General features: G+C 38.2%; 1 protein-coding gene and 1 pseudogene across 1 annotated transcript; both read right to left on the minus strand.

Annotated features, from left to right (window-relative positions):
• Nucleotides 1-967: 967 nt before the first annotated feature.
• On the minus strand, nt 968-12608 carry LOC110043329 (epithelial sodium channel subunit alpha-like). The gene is made up of 12 exons (XM_020748776.2): nt 12322-12608; nt 11677-11791; nt 10982-11237; nt 7643-7773; nt 6995-7158; nt 6419-6529; nt 5113-5224; nt 4914-4992; nt 4513-4569; nt 3975-4040; nt 3544-3619; nt 968-1247 (listed from the first exon to the last, which is right to left on the minus strand). Exons 1-12 carry the CDS (start codon nt 12583-12585, stop codon nt 1086-1088), a joined length of 1593 nt encoding a protein of 530 aa, XP_020604435.2. The 5' UTR covers nt 12586-12608; the 3' UTR covers nt 968-1085.
• Nucleotides 8751-10803, minus strand: LOC149107790 (uncharacterized; annotated as a pseudogene).
• Nucleotides 12609-13400: the final 792 nt, after the last annotated feature.

Genomic DNA, 13400 nt, shown 5'->3' on the forward strand with positions numbered 1-13400 from the left:
AGATATGGATGTTATTTAGAGAAATACAGTACACTTTAACTGGTAGGCCGGTCAGGTTGGACAAATCTTTTAAGACCGACTGCCAGCTTAACAAATGAAAAGAGCAATCTGCAATTTACCCTTATGACAAAGCTATACCATGGAAAGGTTTCTGTAAAACGCAATGACAGTCTTTATTGTTTTATCCTTAGCAACCGTTTCAAAGAGTAATGCGCACACTTGATTGCCGAGCATTGCAATATCATTCTGTTATATCATGGGGCTTCTTTACTTTCCTGCCGTGCAAAGAACCAAACATAACACTAACGACTTCAAAAATAAACTGTTACCCAAAGAGACAGTTCAAGTGGAACAAATATTGGTTCAAAAGGTGGCAAGTTAAAACTAAATCACAGAAGACTGTAAAGGAAACCCAAGGCCGGAAATCTCTCTCTTGTTTTTTAGAACTGTTACCTGTGTAAGGGGTACTGACTGGTAAAGGCCTGTCTTTGCGAGAAGTCGAGACTAGCGCTTTTCTTGGCGAACCCGAGACAGTTTAGACTTTTTAAATAAAGAGACCGAGACTTAAATGCATCTGAGTGCACGACGTTCACATATTCTAAGCACCTCACCTCAACCAAATCGTTTCTTCGAAACAGTATTTGCAAAAAAAAAAACAACAAAGAAAAAAATTGAGACTACGAGGCAGCTTTGTGATGAAATTTGACGAAAATTTGGCGAGTACCACGATTTTAAAAGACCATTCGTCATCCGTTGTCTAAGCTTTTATTTAATTTTTTTACAAGTTTATTCATTAAAAGTACTGTTTATTCACACCTCTGCCTTCTTTTACCAGTCTTTCGCTCAGCATTCAGAATGAGCACCAATCAATAGAGCTACTGATAACCTAAGTACTCTAATCGCATTCTTACCTCCACTGTTTTTTTGTTTTTGTTTTTTTTGTGCTTTTTACATTGACTCAAAAAGCTCTACTATGAATTCTTATTGAGTTTATTATTAAAGTCCATAGTAATTGAATGTTAGGTTTAGCTATTACGCAAGTGCAAGGTTATGTGGTTCAGGGAAGTTTCCTCTCTTGTCCTATCTCATTGCTGATTAGTCTGTGCTGATGTTTTCTTGACTGTGCATTTTTTGACGGCCAAATGACACAGCAGTAAGATGAGTTCAAAGAATTCGGCTATAATCAGTACAGAGAACCCAATCCACAGTCCCAGTTGACCGCCAATGTCGGACACAAAGGCCACAAGCTGTTGAAGAAAAACCAAGCAATTAGTTTAGGAATTTTTATAGGGAATATTATCATTTTTAGTGTTGGGCAATATTTAGTGCTGGACTCAATGACTGTGCATCTACAGCATCTAGCTGCAAAACTGTCGCGCGAGCTCGTTTTCCGAAACCTCTCGTCTCAAAAAGTTAGTCTTAGTCGAGCGTGAAATCTGCGTGCCCGCACATCAATATCTTGAGTGTTTTTTCTGTCCACTGACGTTCAATCCCTTTTTCTGGAGGGTAGCGTGTTGTAAGCCTATGCTTCTACGATGTGCTACGGACAAAGGTACTTCACGCTAACTGTGAGTGCCAGTTCCGTTAACCGCAAGAATTCCTGTTCCTTCCGCGAATTTCTAGTCAGCAACTCAAATGGCAGTATTACTCGTGATCGCAATTTTAGCCAAAAGTATTGCCAATTTTAAACATTACGTAATGTTAAATAGAATAGACTAACGTTACGTAATGCGAGCAATCAGCGACTCATTTCTATTTACTTAACTTTAAAAGACTAAGTTATGCCTTCAAAAGAAGTTTCCACTATATTCAAACATATACAAGCCACTGGATTTCTGCAGTAGACAAAATTTGCACGGGTGATTTATTGCGAAGCATGTTTTAAGTACCGGGCATACTGTGGTTAGGCTTACATTATGCTATCGGTCATATCGACTTTATCATATTAAATTGTGTTGAGTGTTTTCTGGTATAAGTAAAACTGCAGGGACTTAACTTACCCTTAAGGATGCTAGACCCAAAAATGTTCCCACGCAGTAGAAAAATCAACTTTTGCCAAGAAGGCATGTGGCGGTTTCGGGGAGGTCACCGTGCTCGTTTTCGAGATAGTGTGCATTGAAGACCATGCGTTTTTGAAGTTTTCGTTATTTTAGACGATCGTAACTTACTAACTATCAGTAATAAAACTGAGAAGCTACATTAGTGAAATTTAGATTAGGTAAACATACTCAATTCAACAGAACGAAGTATATTAAGACAACTTTTGCAGCTGATGTCGTTCCTTGGGGAAGTATAGTCCTTGAATATAGGAGTACATATTAGATTTGCCCGTCCACACTCGAAGGAAACCTCGGTTGCAAGAGAGCAGAAAAAGCGAAATATTTGTAACTTCTCACCTACAGATTTTTTCTGTGTTTTGTTAAAATGGAGAAAATCAGAAAATGAATTGATCTAAAAAATAAAGTGGGGGAAACCGACCATTTAAGAGAGTAAACTGCAGGTGAAGTCAGCGCAACCGGTGCCAAGCCCTATGTTAGCTTATATTTCTAATCGGTTGTAGTTAGATCATAAGTTGCGATAATGAAAATAATGTCGAAGTAAAGACTCGGTTGATTATGGTTATGAATTATGGTAAGTTTTCATGAATGGCAATGTGAAGTCGAACTAGTTCCGTCAAATGTGATTTCTTTAGAGGTAAGCTTTCGGCGTCTAGCAAAGATTGTAGTGAAAACACTTAACGGGAATACTCGGCTTCAAGCTTAAATTCACCTGATTTTGATCTCTCAAATTTGATCAAGGAATTATTCCAGTATGTCTAAGCCAACTTTATAGACTGCCAATATTTGAAAAAAAAACTATTACGGAAATAATTAATTTGTCAGGCGATTCTCACTTCACCTGTTATTAACTTGCAACTACCTTATTTACGTCCCGGCCTATACACGTTGAAAATAAACAGAGCAACTTTAAAAAAAGATCGAAGACTAAGCTTCAAATGCAGGTTAACAGAGCTCACAGAATTTCACTATAATTAATTGTCTTGATATGGCTCTTTTATAATGTGGCTCAACCAGCACAATTAAAAACAAGACAAACGAAAACGAACAGATATCCACAAATCCGTGTAAATGTTGCAAACGCCGGAAAAGTTTAAGTTCACACCGTCACATCATTACTTATCACAAGTCCTTTAGAAAATTCGTTCTTTTTCTCTTTTTCATTTGTGTGCGCTATAGCGAAGATTACTTCTCCATATTTATAGTAAGACAACTAAACCTCTAGAAATAATTATATGGGCCTAGTGACGCACAAATGTAACGAGATTAACTCGTGATATCAGTAGCAACTGAAGTAACAGACTAGAAGCAATGCTTTGCCACTGGTTTGCATGCTTATTTACCAAGCATGTCCCCCACTTGCTAAATTGCTTCCAAGATTTTGCGCCTGGAAACAAAAACAAAATGCCCGTGGGTAGCCATATACGTGGCTGGCTGGAAAAGACGTTCACTGTCCGGCAAAACATTACATTTCGGCAGAACTTACTTCATAGGAACGCTGTTCTGAAATGAATTCAACGTCAAGTTCCTCGAAGAAAACTTGCAGCTTCAAAACATTCCTCCTGTGTAGTCAGGAAAGACTCTGGTCAATAACAACAGCAACACCAACAACAAAAAACAACATCTCTATTTTCTTAATACAAATATAAATATCATGATTATTCTGAGATTTGAAGTATATTTTAAATATGTAGTATTTTTCATGTAAGGCAGCTGTTGTAATCTTGTTTTACTGAGACTGGAGGCTAAATGAACCATTAGGTTTTCGAGTTAGCCTGGAAGGCTGGACACCGACATTTACTTTAACAAGTAATTTTAATAATCTCAATAAGATTTAGCGCTTTAGTTTTAACCTTTACAAGGAGGTTACATGAAATTTCACAGCTCGAAGAATAAAAAAATGTCTGAGTTATATACCTGTGGGATCCTGATTTGGTGAAAAGATATTTGTTCTTCTTCTCGACACTTTCTTGATAAAATGGCCGATAAAGAGGCAAACGCAGAAAATGATACTCAGTCGACGGTAAAGAGGTACTCAATACTTTATCCATTTCTCTAAGAGATTAGAAAGGTAGCAAGTTAATGAGAGAACGAACGCGCTAACGGACAGACGGATGGGTTGATAGTAAATAAATAAACAAACGAACGAGCGAACGAGCGAACGAAGGAACGAAAGAACGAAGGAACGAAGGAACGAAGGAACGAAGGAACGAAGGAACGAAGGAACGAAGGAACGAAGGAACGAAGGAACGAAGGAACGAAGGAACGAAGGAACGAAGGAACGAAGGAACGAAGGAACGAAGGAACGAAGGAACGAAGGAACGAAGGAACGAAGGAACGAAGGAACGAAGGAACGAAGGAACGAAGGAACGAAGGAACGGAGGAATGCATTGCACAACACGTTTTTAAAATAAAACCAAGCATAACATGCACACCCTAGTTAGGAAAAAATACCTCATATTTTTCAGAAGGCCAGATTGCAAACGAGGAACTTATTTTAAACTCTTCCAGTCTGCAATGAAATAAACTAATTTAAGCACCCTAAATTTTAAGGAACCTCTCTGGGAACAAAATGATTCAAGTCAGTTATAGAAGTCACTTTTCGATCTAATACCATAACATTCAAGAGTAAATCTCCACATAATCTCTACCGAAAATGTCCCAAATCACCTTTAGTTAATTTATATAACGTTACTCCCCGCTTGGCCCAATATGATGCTCAGAGTACAGATATTTTAATGCGCGCGCTAATAAATCGAACAGAACCATCGCGCCATTTCAAATTGCACATTCCCCAGTATATGTTATAACTCGCACATTTATCCATGACTTCAGGCATTATGTGTCTTTATTTACCTGCAAGGTGGTGGACATGACGTGGTGCAGTTAAACTTGTTGCTTTTATATAGCTCCTGGACCTTACTGAGGCACTTGACTGTAGAGATATGATTGGGAACAGGAAGTCAAAACAGCACTTTCCTTGTCTAGTGAGATCACTAATTATATCGATATCAGGCCCAAATTTACTTCTGTTAATATTTTAAATGAGCATTACTTGAGTTAATGTTCGTCACGCTGCATATCTTTTGCCCATCTGCTGGGAATCTGTATTCCATACAACCGCATCTTTCTAGCTGATTGTAAGCCAAGCAGGATTCTTTACAAGCCTGGAATTGGATAAAAAGAGATAATATTTGAAATGCCTGTACATGTTTTCGGCTGTTAAGGTTAGATTGAACTCTCTTTTACTGATATAGCTTTAAACATTGATTATGGTGGCACTTAATGGCAACCCTCCTAGGAAACAACACATCAGCTTTCAATTGTTCCTTTCTATCTCAGCCTGTGAGATATACGTCCGACTCCGTTTATAGACAAAACATTTACTAAGTGGCAGCACGGTGAAAAGACGAATATTGCCTCTGTTTGGTTGTTGTTCTAAGTTCACTTCTCAGAGACACCTTAACTGAACCAAGGGAATATCAAAGTAAAAGAGTGAATCACCCATTTATGCCGTATACCCAACGTAATTCCTCTAAAGTTATTTTTAGACATGGTACCCCGTCCTTCTTGGGTTTTAAGGCCTCGATGGGGGATTCATGCAGTCTCTTACCTTGATCTTCTCTTGCACTGAACAGAATAAGCAAAAACGCTGAAGTCTCTCTTCAGAAAACAAAGTTCGAATTCGCAAAACAAATTATCCAGGGTAATTAAGATTCAAACTTTCAACTGAAGTTTCCAACGGTTATTATTGGATGGTGTGCGTACCAGAATCAAGACCTTTTTTGCCCCACGAAAGCCTGTAGAGCTTACAGTCTGTAGTAACATCACACGTGCTTAGTTAACATGCTGTAATTGCTTGTAGGCAATAAAAATTTTGTTTCATAATTTGCTTCACAACGTCATTGGTCATGCAAAGAAAGTCTTTGATGTGTGTTTCATCTTTAAAATGGCTATTGCCATGCTGCTGTATCTATTCAGCCTTTTTTGTTTTCAGTTTCAGGCTTATACGTTTTGAGGGAGTTTTTCAGCAGTTGCTTGTAATGCAACAATCGTCTTCTTTCATTTTGTTCGTCAGTCGGCGATCGCTGATATTTATACATTTGTTAGATTAACTTGTGTATACTGTAAGCGTACCAAATCTCTCCATCGTTGGCAGCAAATATAACGTACTTGGCAATGTAGATGCAAAACCATTGCGATTGAACCATCCGAAACCAAAAGGATTTACACTTACGTGAGCTGCAGATCTTTTCTAACAACAGCATCAGGATCAACAAAGCGAAGTTTCAGAATCATATAATTGGACACCCCTTCAAGGATTTAGATGATACATCTCTACTAACAGAAAAAATACATACCGTGGATGAGTAAGAAACATTGAACAAGCGTGTGTTTAAGTTATTATCATCTCGAAAAATTGTCTCCAGGCAGCGGTTGTTCTTAAAAGGATCTTTTCTTTCCTTGATCGTCTAAAAAGGAATATGCAGAGATAAATATCCTGTAAAAGAAACTCTATTTCGGGGTAACATCTCTCAACGAGACTAAATTTATAAATATAATGTTGCAAGTTTCAGGAGAGGTACTGCCAAAGAACAGAATGCAAGAAGCTTGGCCAAGTTTGAACCCGGAATTTAAACTTTTTAATACATCGCGAGTGGGTAAGATTAAACAAATGCAGGTTTATGATTGGTTAATCGAGAGGGCAAGATGAACTATCTCGATACTACCCATTGTTTCGGTCTATAACTGAAACAGACCAAAAAATATGGACTAGGTTAAGATATACCCATCTTAACTGAACAGGTTGGCATCGGACAGCAACCTGCGTTTATATTGTAAAATATTCAGCTGTATGTTACAATAAACATGGTCGTACAAATACATCCAAGCTGCTGCCTAAGACACACAGACCAATCACATCAAAGACAGATTACCTTCCTCAGTCCGATCATTGTAGCGTACCCTGGAGCCAAACTCACTCCTTTGTCTGGTGGAAATGGCATCGCACCCTGAGGAGAAATGTCTACTCTGATCCCCGCCTCTGGAGTCAGCGGACCAATGTATTCATCTTGTTCGATATTAATTTCCAAATTAAGACCTTAAATCAAAAGAAGAAGAAAAAGAAGGACATTTCATTGAATATCCAAAGCACAGAAGGTTACTTTTATAAATTTACAAATGAAACGGGAAAACAACTTATCATTTACAAAAAAGGCTAATTTTTATGGCTTGATATAGTTATTAGCACAGTTATCGTGTAAGTTATATTCTCAGTGTCATTGTTCCACTCAGACGTAAAAGTAATTAGCTTTCAACAAAATTCAACTTTCCCGCGTGATTTGGCTACACTTCTGTGCGTATGTGATTACGGGAAATCGTAGGCGAGAGGTGACAGGGAGAGAGCGATATTCCATATCGTTCAGTTCTTGTTGGTAAGCAATCTTTGAAAAGGAAACTCAGCTGTGAGATGCCTTCTAACATCGAAAAGGTCATTTCAGTCTGGTATTAAGATAACGTTTTTTTTTTCGATTATATCTGTTTAATTTCAAGGCAGGCAGTTTGTAATTGTTTGTGATATTCACCTTGAGATGGCCCAGGATTGTTGGATTTTAAAATCTCCACTTCGACGCCATTAACCTCGCCTCTGTTGAACACAAAACAGTTTCCATACTTGTAATGCCAAAACGAAGTCCAAAACGAGGTCGTGTAGTTGCTGACGAAAAAATGGACCTTTGTTATAATGGGTATGGATTTGTTGGAATTACACTAAACAACGTTAAATTACGAGGGAAATATGATATGGAATGACTTGCCAAATTCAATCAACGAAAAGTTTTTCAAGAAAAAAAGTTAAAAATCATTATCTCCTTCAACATAATGCTTAGGCAACAGCATTTATCACTATTGCTGGACAAAGAAAAAGGAATCATTATTACAAAGAATAAATATAAAATAAAAATAACACTATATGAATCATAGACATGTGTATGTAGAAATCACTCATGTAAACTTGCCAGGGACTCTCCTCGTAAAGCCCAAATGGCTTTGCTCGTCCAAGTATCAGTTAGTCACAAAACTTCTTGAAGTACATTTGGAATGGGCATTGATTGATGGTTACTTAAACAAATTAACGGACCCTAGCTGGCCTAGTCAGCCTCCACCATTTTCGATGCCATCGAAATTATTGATCTTGCATAATGAACCAAAACCTCATTGCTTTACTGTAAGTTGTGTACCTGAAAGTATGTTGAATTATATCTTTAGTAGTTTCACGGTGATTTCCTTCGTTTCGACATGCTCCGAATAAAATATACAATAGCGAAACTCTCGCATGTAAACAGAAACAAAGGTGTGACTGACTAGGGCCCTTTAATCACTGACCAAGTCAAATAAGTCACGACTGGCGTTTTTCCAGTTAGCATATTGAAATACTTAACATGGAGAGGTTTAGACTTGAATATAGAAATAAAAAACGCGCCCGAGTGCATTGTTGAGTTATATAAGCACGCGGGAATTTTTAAGAACACGAGAGAAGTGCATAGAGAAGCACGAGGCGCAGCCGAGTGCTTCTCGCACTTCTCGAGTGTTCTTAAAAATTCCCAAGTGCTTATATAACTCAACAATGCACGAAGGGCAAGTTTTTTTATTTCTTTTATAAAATGTAAATCACCACATTAACATAAAGACATATTAAACAAGAAAAGGATTGCGAATTTTAATTAATCAAAATAAGTATTCTCCTTACATGTACATGCTTTCTTTTTATTGGCTTAAATGCTGAATGAAAAGTAAAACCGTTCCCTTTGTGGCAAGAAACAAACGTTTTCTAAAAAAAATTAGAACGGTTCTAAAGAAATTATTACAGCAAAAAGAATCTTCGAAAGCTGAAGCAGTTCCCCAGTTCACTGACTTTTGCTCTGAGGAGGATAAAGATTGATTTGCATTGAACCGATTGTGCAAGAATTGAACATGCCGCCAAGCATTTCGCTGTGGATCGTTGTGGTGGATGATCGGCTGTGCGTTTCAACCACTCTGCCTGATACTTCTGCTGCTTTTGGCTGACTAAAAGGCTCATCGCATTGTGGAGATTTCTGTTTTGTCTGGTCGGCCCCTTGTAGAGCAGTAGACAAGACATCACTACATTTCCTGAGCTGGATAGACGACGGACGAGAATTTTAATGCTGGAGACTATTCGGGTTTCTGTGTCCCGAAATGTGGCAGATGTGGCGATCTGACAAACCGGCTTGAGACCACAAGGTTATCGCTGTCGCCCGAACACAGTGATTTGTGTAAACTTTGGAAAGCTTGGCCTTTGTACTTATTTCTTTCATCATGTTTCCAAGAGTGTTGACACCAAGCGGGCGGTTTTCGTACCAGATTTCGGGTGTGATGGCGGATTCATTCCAGTCGCGTCGAGGTTGCTGAAATAAGGCTTCGCATTTCGGATTCAGCTTGGAGATATACAAGCTCAGCGCTCGGTAGCCGTCGTTCTCACTCTCTGTTTCGTACATACGAGCCGTCTTCTCAAAGCTGGATCGGTCTTGAAGTCCACCGGGATGGTTTTTGGTGGTCTCGTCGTGGGTCATAGTAACGTAGCGCTCTCCTTGCTCGTCTACTTCAAATGCAAAACTCGTCGGCTTCAAATTTCTCTGCCCTTCACGACCTCTTCTACACCAGTAGAGAACAACATGGAACCACACGTTTCTCAGCAAAGACCATGGATTTGCAAGGCTTAATACTGGACCAGCTTTCAATTTCTGCAAGTCGTCAACTGGCATGGCCTCTTTGTGCTGCACATTTTCCTTCCCTTGCTGTTTCAGGCTCTTAATTTTGGCGTTCAGCATACGGTTGGAATTTGAAAACGTTGAAGAATTTAGCTTCAAACTTCTGTTATAAGGTGGGTTGTTCAAACGCCTCTCTATTGCATTTCTGAACGTAATTAAGGACGACTTGCTGTACTCTTCACCCGTTTTGCTTCGTGCTTCTGTATAAAACTGTGACAGACTGTTGTCAAGTTGTTCGTCGCTCATTTCCTCTAGTTTTGGCAGCACAGGAACTTTTTGTGCACCCCATTCTAGGAAAAGAAAACATTTTTTCCAACTCAGCCTTTAAGTGTTGCAAGCGTATTTCGAGTGGTTAACTGTTAAATGATATACGCAACAGCTGCTAGAAAACATTTAATTGTATAAACAAGTGAAATGTTGCTTTTTGTTGACAAAGATGTAGATAAGCCAGTATAACTCATTATTTAGGAAGCATTGTAATATGCTTTTTTCGTCATTCTGCCTTTTAAATTAAAACAGGTTTTAAGTTTTAGTGTTTGAGATGTGTATTGGATTGTAGTCATGTTTACGTAAATTCATACCTTTGAAAGCGTTTACTGCCCAATTTGTCGAGCTCTTCGTAGACTTTGCTTGCGTTTCCACCAAAAGCCGGTTTCTCTCCGCTTCTGTCAGTTCTGCAAACCGTTTTTTCTTTGGAACAGGTGCCTCATTTTGAGACTCCTTAACGCTGCTACTTTTCTCGGCGTTCAGGAATTCGAACCCGAGTTGAAACCGTGGAAATTCTTCAGCCATAATGACGGACGGACTAGCTGATTCTCAAATTTTGTCCAGGGCAAAATTTTCGTGACGTAGCTTGCGTGCATATGTTGAGTTATAATGCACGCGCGTGACGTAAGCAGAGTGCTTTATGGAGCTATAATGAACTCGAACTGACCAATCACAACGCGCGCAATTACTCGAACATTTTATAAAGGAAGATCTATAGCGGAACTACTAAAACTGATAATTATTTTTATCTCACATAGTTTGAATCTGAATAACATAACGCTGATGCCCACACTGTCACTCCATGTACATAACAATCGCCCCTATACCGTTATTTAACAGGAATTCATTGAAAAATTCTTCGTTACCCACCGACACGACACTCCCCTGTAAGTGCAGGACAACACCATTTCATCAAATTGATGACCCAATAAAGAGAGAATTTGCACATCTTCTCTTGCTAAATACACTGCCATTTCCTCGCCTCGCAGAAACTGAGAATCAAGTTGGTCTGGATTTTCAAAGTTATCATCTTGCCAGGTCTCGTCTGTAAAGTTGGTTGTTGAAGAACTTTCTGACGTCGGCTTTGATGTGGAATTAATTTGGGGATTGTCGACATTTGATCCATCTGTGAAAATATCAAAACTTTTTAGTAACAGTATCTACACCTGTGGGCGGAAAATACCGCCGATGGCTTTAACTTTAACTTTCTCAATCATATTCAAGCAAAACTTAACTTTCATAGAGTTATATTTCTTTTTAAGGCGTTTTGGTATTGTTGTGTTGTTTGTAACTAGGTTAAGTTATTTTTGTGATTTCCCCGACGTCCTAAAGTAATGAAAAAAGTCAAGATGGCGAATCCAAAATGTCATCATGACGCGACGGACAGAATGGGATAGCGAGGGATGCATATGACTGGGTATCATTCAACTGGTAATGTGGAATACTCCGAATGATCAATCGGATAGGTTTTGGGTTAAGCTGTTTTTGTTTTATTTTTGTTTAGCTTTTTCCCAGTTGTTCAGCTACATTATGGAATAACAGAACTAAAATGGAAATTCTCTTACTCAAATTGTGTAAATCTTGAACATACGCCGTCAAGTTGTTGTTCTTGTTCCCTTGAATTGAGAAGTTTTTGAGTGCATTGTAGTTGCAGAAAGTAACCATTGGAAAATCCAAACTCTGCAACATTACAGAAAAGAGGAAATGTAAAAGTTCTTCGCAAAGGTTTGTGTTTCTTTCAATGTTATCTCTAATTTAACTACTAGCTAGTTGATGGTCGCCAATGAGTCTAACTCTGATAAAAGAATCAGGAAGAAAACAGAGTTGCTCCCCAACCTGAGGCTAATTCGGCCTGCTACTTATTTCTATCGAGTTTGTTTTGATTGACACTGAGTTTACCACGCCTAGCCAATAGCGAAATGACTAAATGTTTGCTTTCAGCAAATTAGAGTACCAGAAATTTTAAAGATTTTGCACGAATATCGAGTCTAAGACGGAAAACATAGTGTCTCCTATTCTGGTAATTAAACCGCTCCCTTTACACGAAAACTATTTGGGATTTTTAAATTTTCTTTTACTACACATCTCGTTCAACAACAAATCTTGTAACATCAAAATATTTGTGTTTGACAATGCAAAAATTGTTCCTTTACAAAAAAGCTAACACATTTATTGCTCTACTAGAGTTCCCGGCTGTTTTACGGACTTACCGTCTCCTTTTCGACAGTAACTAACGTTGTTAGCGGTCGACTTTCATACTTGTCCAGCAAAGAATAGACCTGAATAAAGAGCATTGTCACGGCTCCAATAAACAATAAACTCCAGAACACTGTCCTGGTCCAGTGTTTGACACTAGATATCCTTCCCAGCCCGTGCGCGGACGTGTAGTCGCAGAAATTCCATATAAGGGAACAAAAAGAAGTCTTGTGTGCACTTATCTTTTTCTCCTCGTTTTTAACTTCAGGAGTTTCCATGGCAACCTTCAAGTACTCGGTCTCAGCCTAAGTGAAAAGGGCTTGACAAAGAGAAACGTTTCAAATAAAGAAATAATTTTAATTAGTATTCTCTAAAATTTAAAAAAAAAAATCAAAATTTGGCATCTACGTACGAACAATTGTTTTCACTCGTGGAAAGATCTGCTAGACCAGAGGTTAATCCCATTAGACTTTTCAGCCCTAAATTGAACTCTAAACAGTTCTGGGGTAACTTAACACAACTAAGTTAACGTATTATGATCAGAGCGATTGATACATTTTGTATTCCGCAAGTTTATCAAGCATTACCATACGTATTTGCCGACATACGTTTAAGGCGTTAATGTGAGAAAATGTTTTTTAAACCACAGCTAATCTTTTGTTTTGAAAGAAAAAAAACTGCAATCAAACTTAAACATTTTACTTGTTCGTTATAAATTTTTCAAAAAAATGTTATACTTCTTGAGTAAGGGTCAATAAATAATATTTACATTCAAAAACTTCGTTTGTAATTACCTTGTGACTGCTTTTTCCTCAGGGAGTGCAAAGAACTTAAATGTCGTGAACAGACCGAAGTGAGCGAAGAATTGCATGAGTCATCTTCACCTTTATGTTAAAGATAATCTTGAGCTGAAAGAGATTATTATTGTAAATTTAAACTGGCTCATCAAGTTCTGAATCTCTTGGAGTGCAACACAGCGGGACTGTTTAGTTATGCTGTTTGAAAATTCATTGGGTTACCGGAAGCTTTTTCAGAAATTTTGCCAGCCTTAAATAATGAACCACCTCAGGTATGAATAAAATATAGGCATGTA

Source organism: Orbicella faveolata, unplaced genomic scaffold (assembly GCF_042242905.1).
Source record: "Orbicella faveolata isolate gen_17 unplaced genomic scaffold, um_ofav_v1 contig_26, whole genome shotgun sequence".
Classification (NCBI taxonomy): Eukaryota; Metazoa; Cnidaria; class Anthozoa; order Scleractinia; family Merulinidae; genus Orbicella; species Orbicella faveolata.

Coding starts and splice junctions, on each gene's coding strand:
- LOC110043329 (XM_020748776.2), bottom strand. CDS start 12,585: ATGGAAACTCCTGAAGTTAAAAACGAGGAGAAAAAGATAAGTGCACAC. Junction 7,774..10,981: donor TACAGGGGAGTGTCGTGTCG/GTGGGTAACGAA, acceptor TTTTTTCGTCAG/CAACTACACGACCTCGTTTT. Junction 4,570..4,913: donor TCATGTCCACCACCTTGCAG/GTAAATAAAGAC, acceptor ATTTCATTGCAG/ACTGGAAGAGTTTAAAATAA.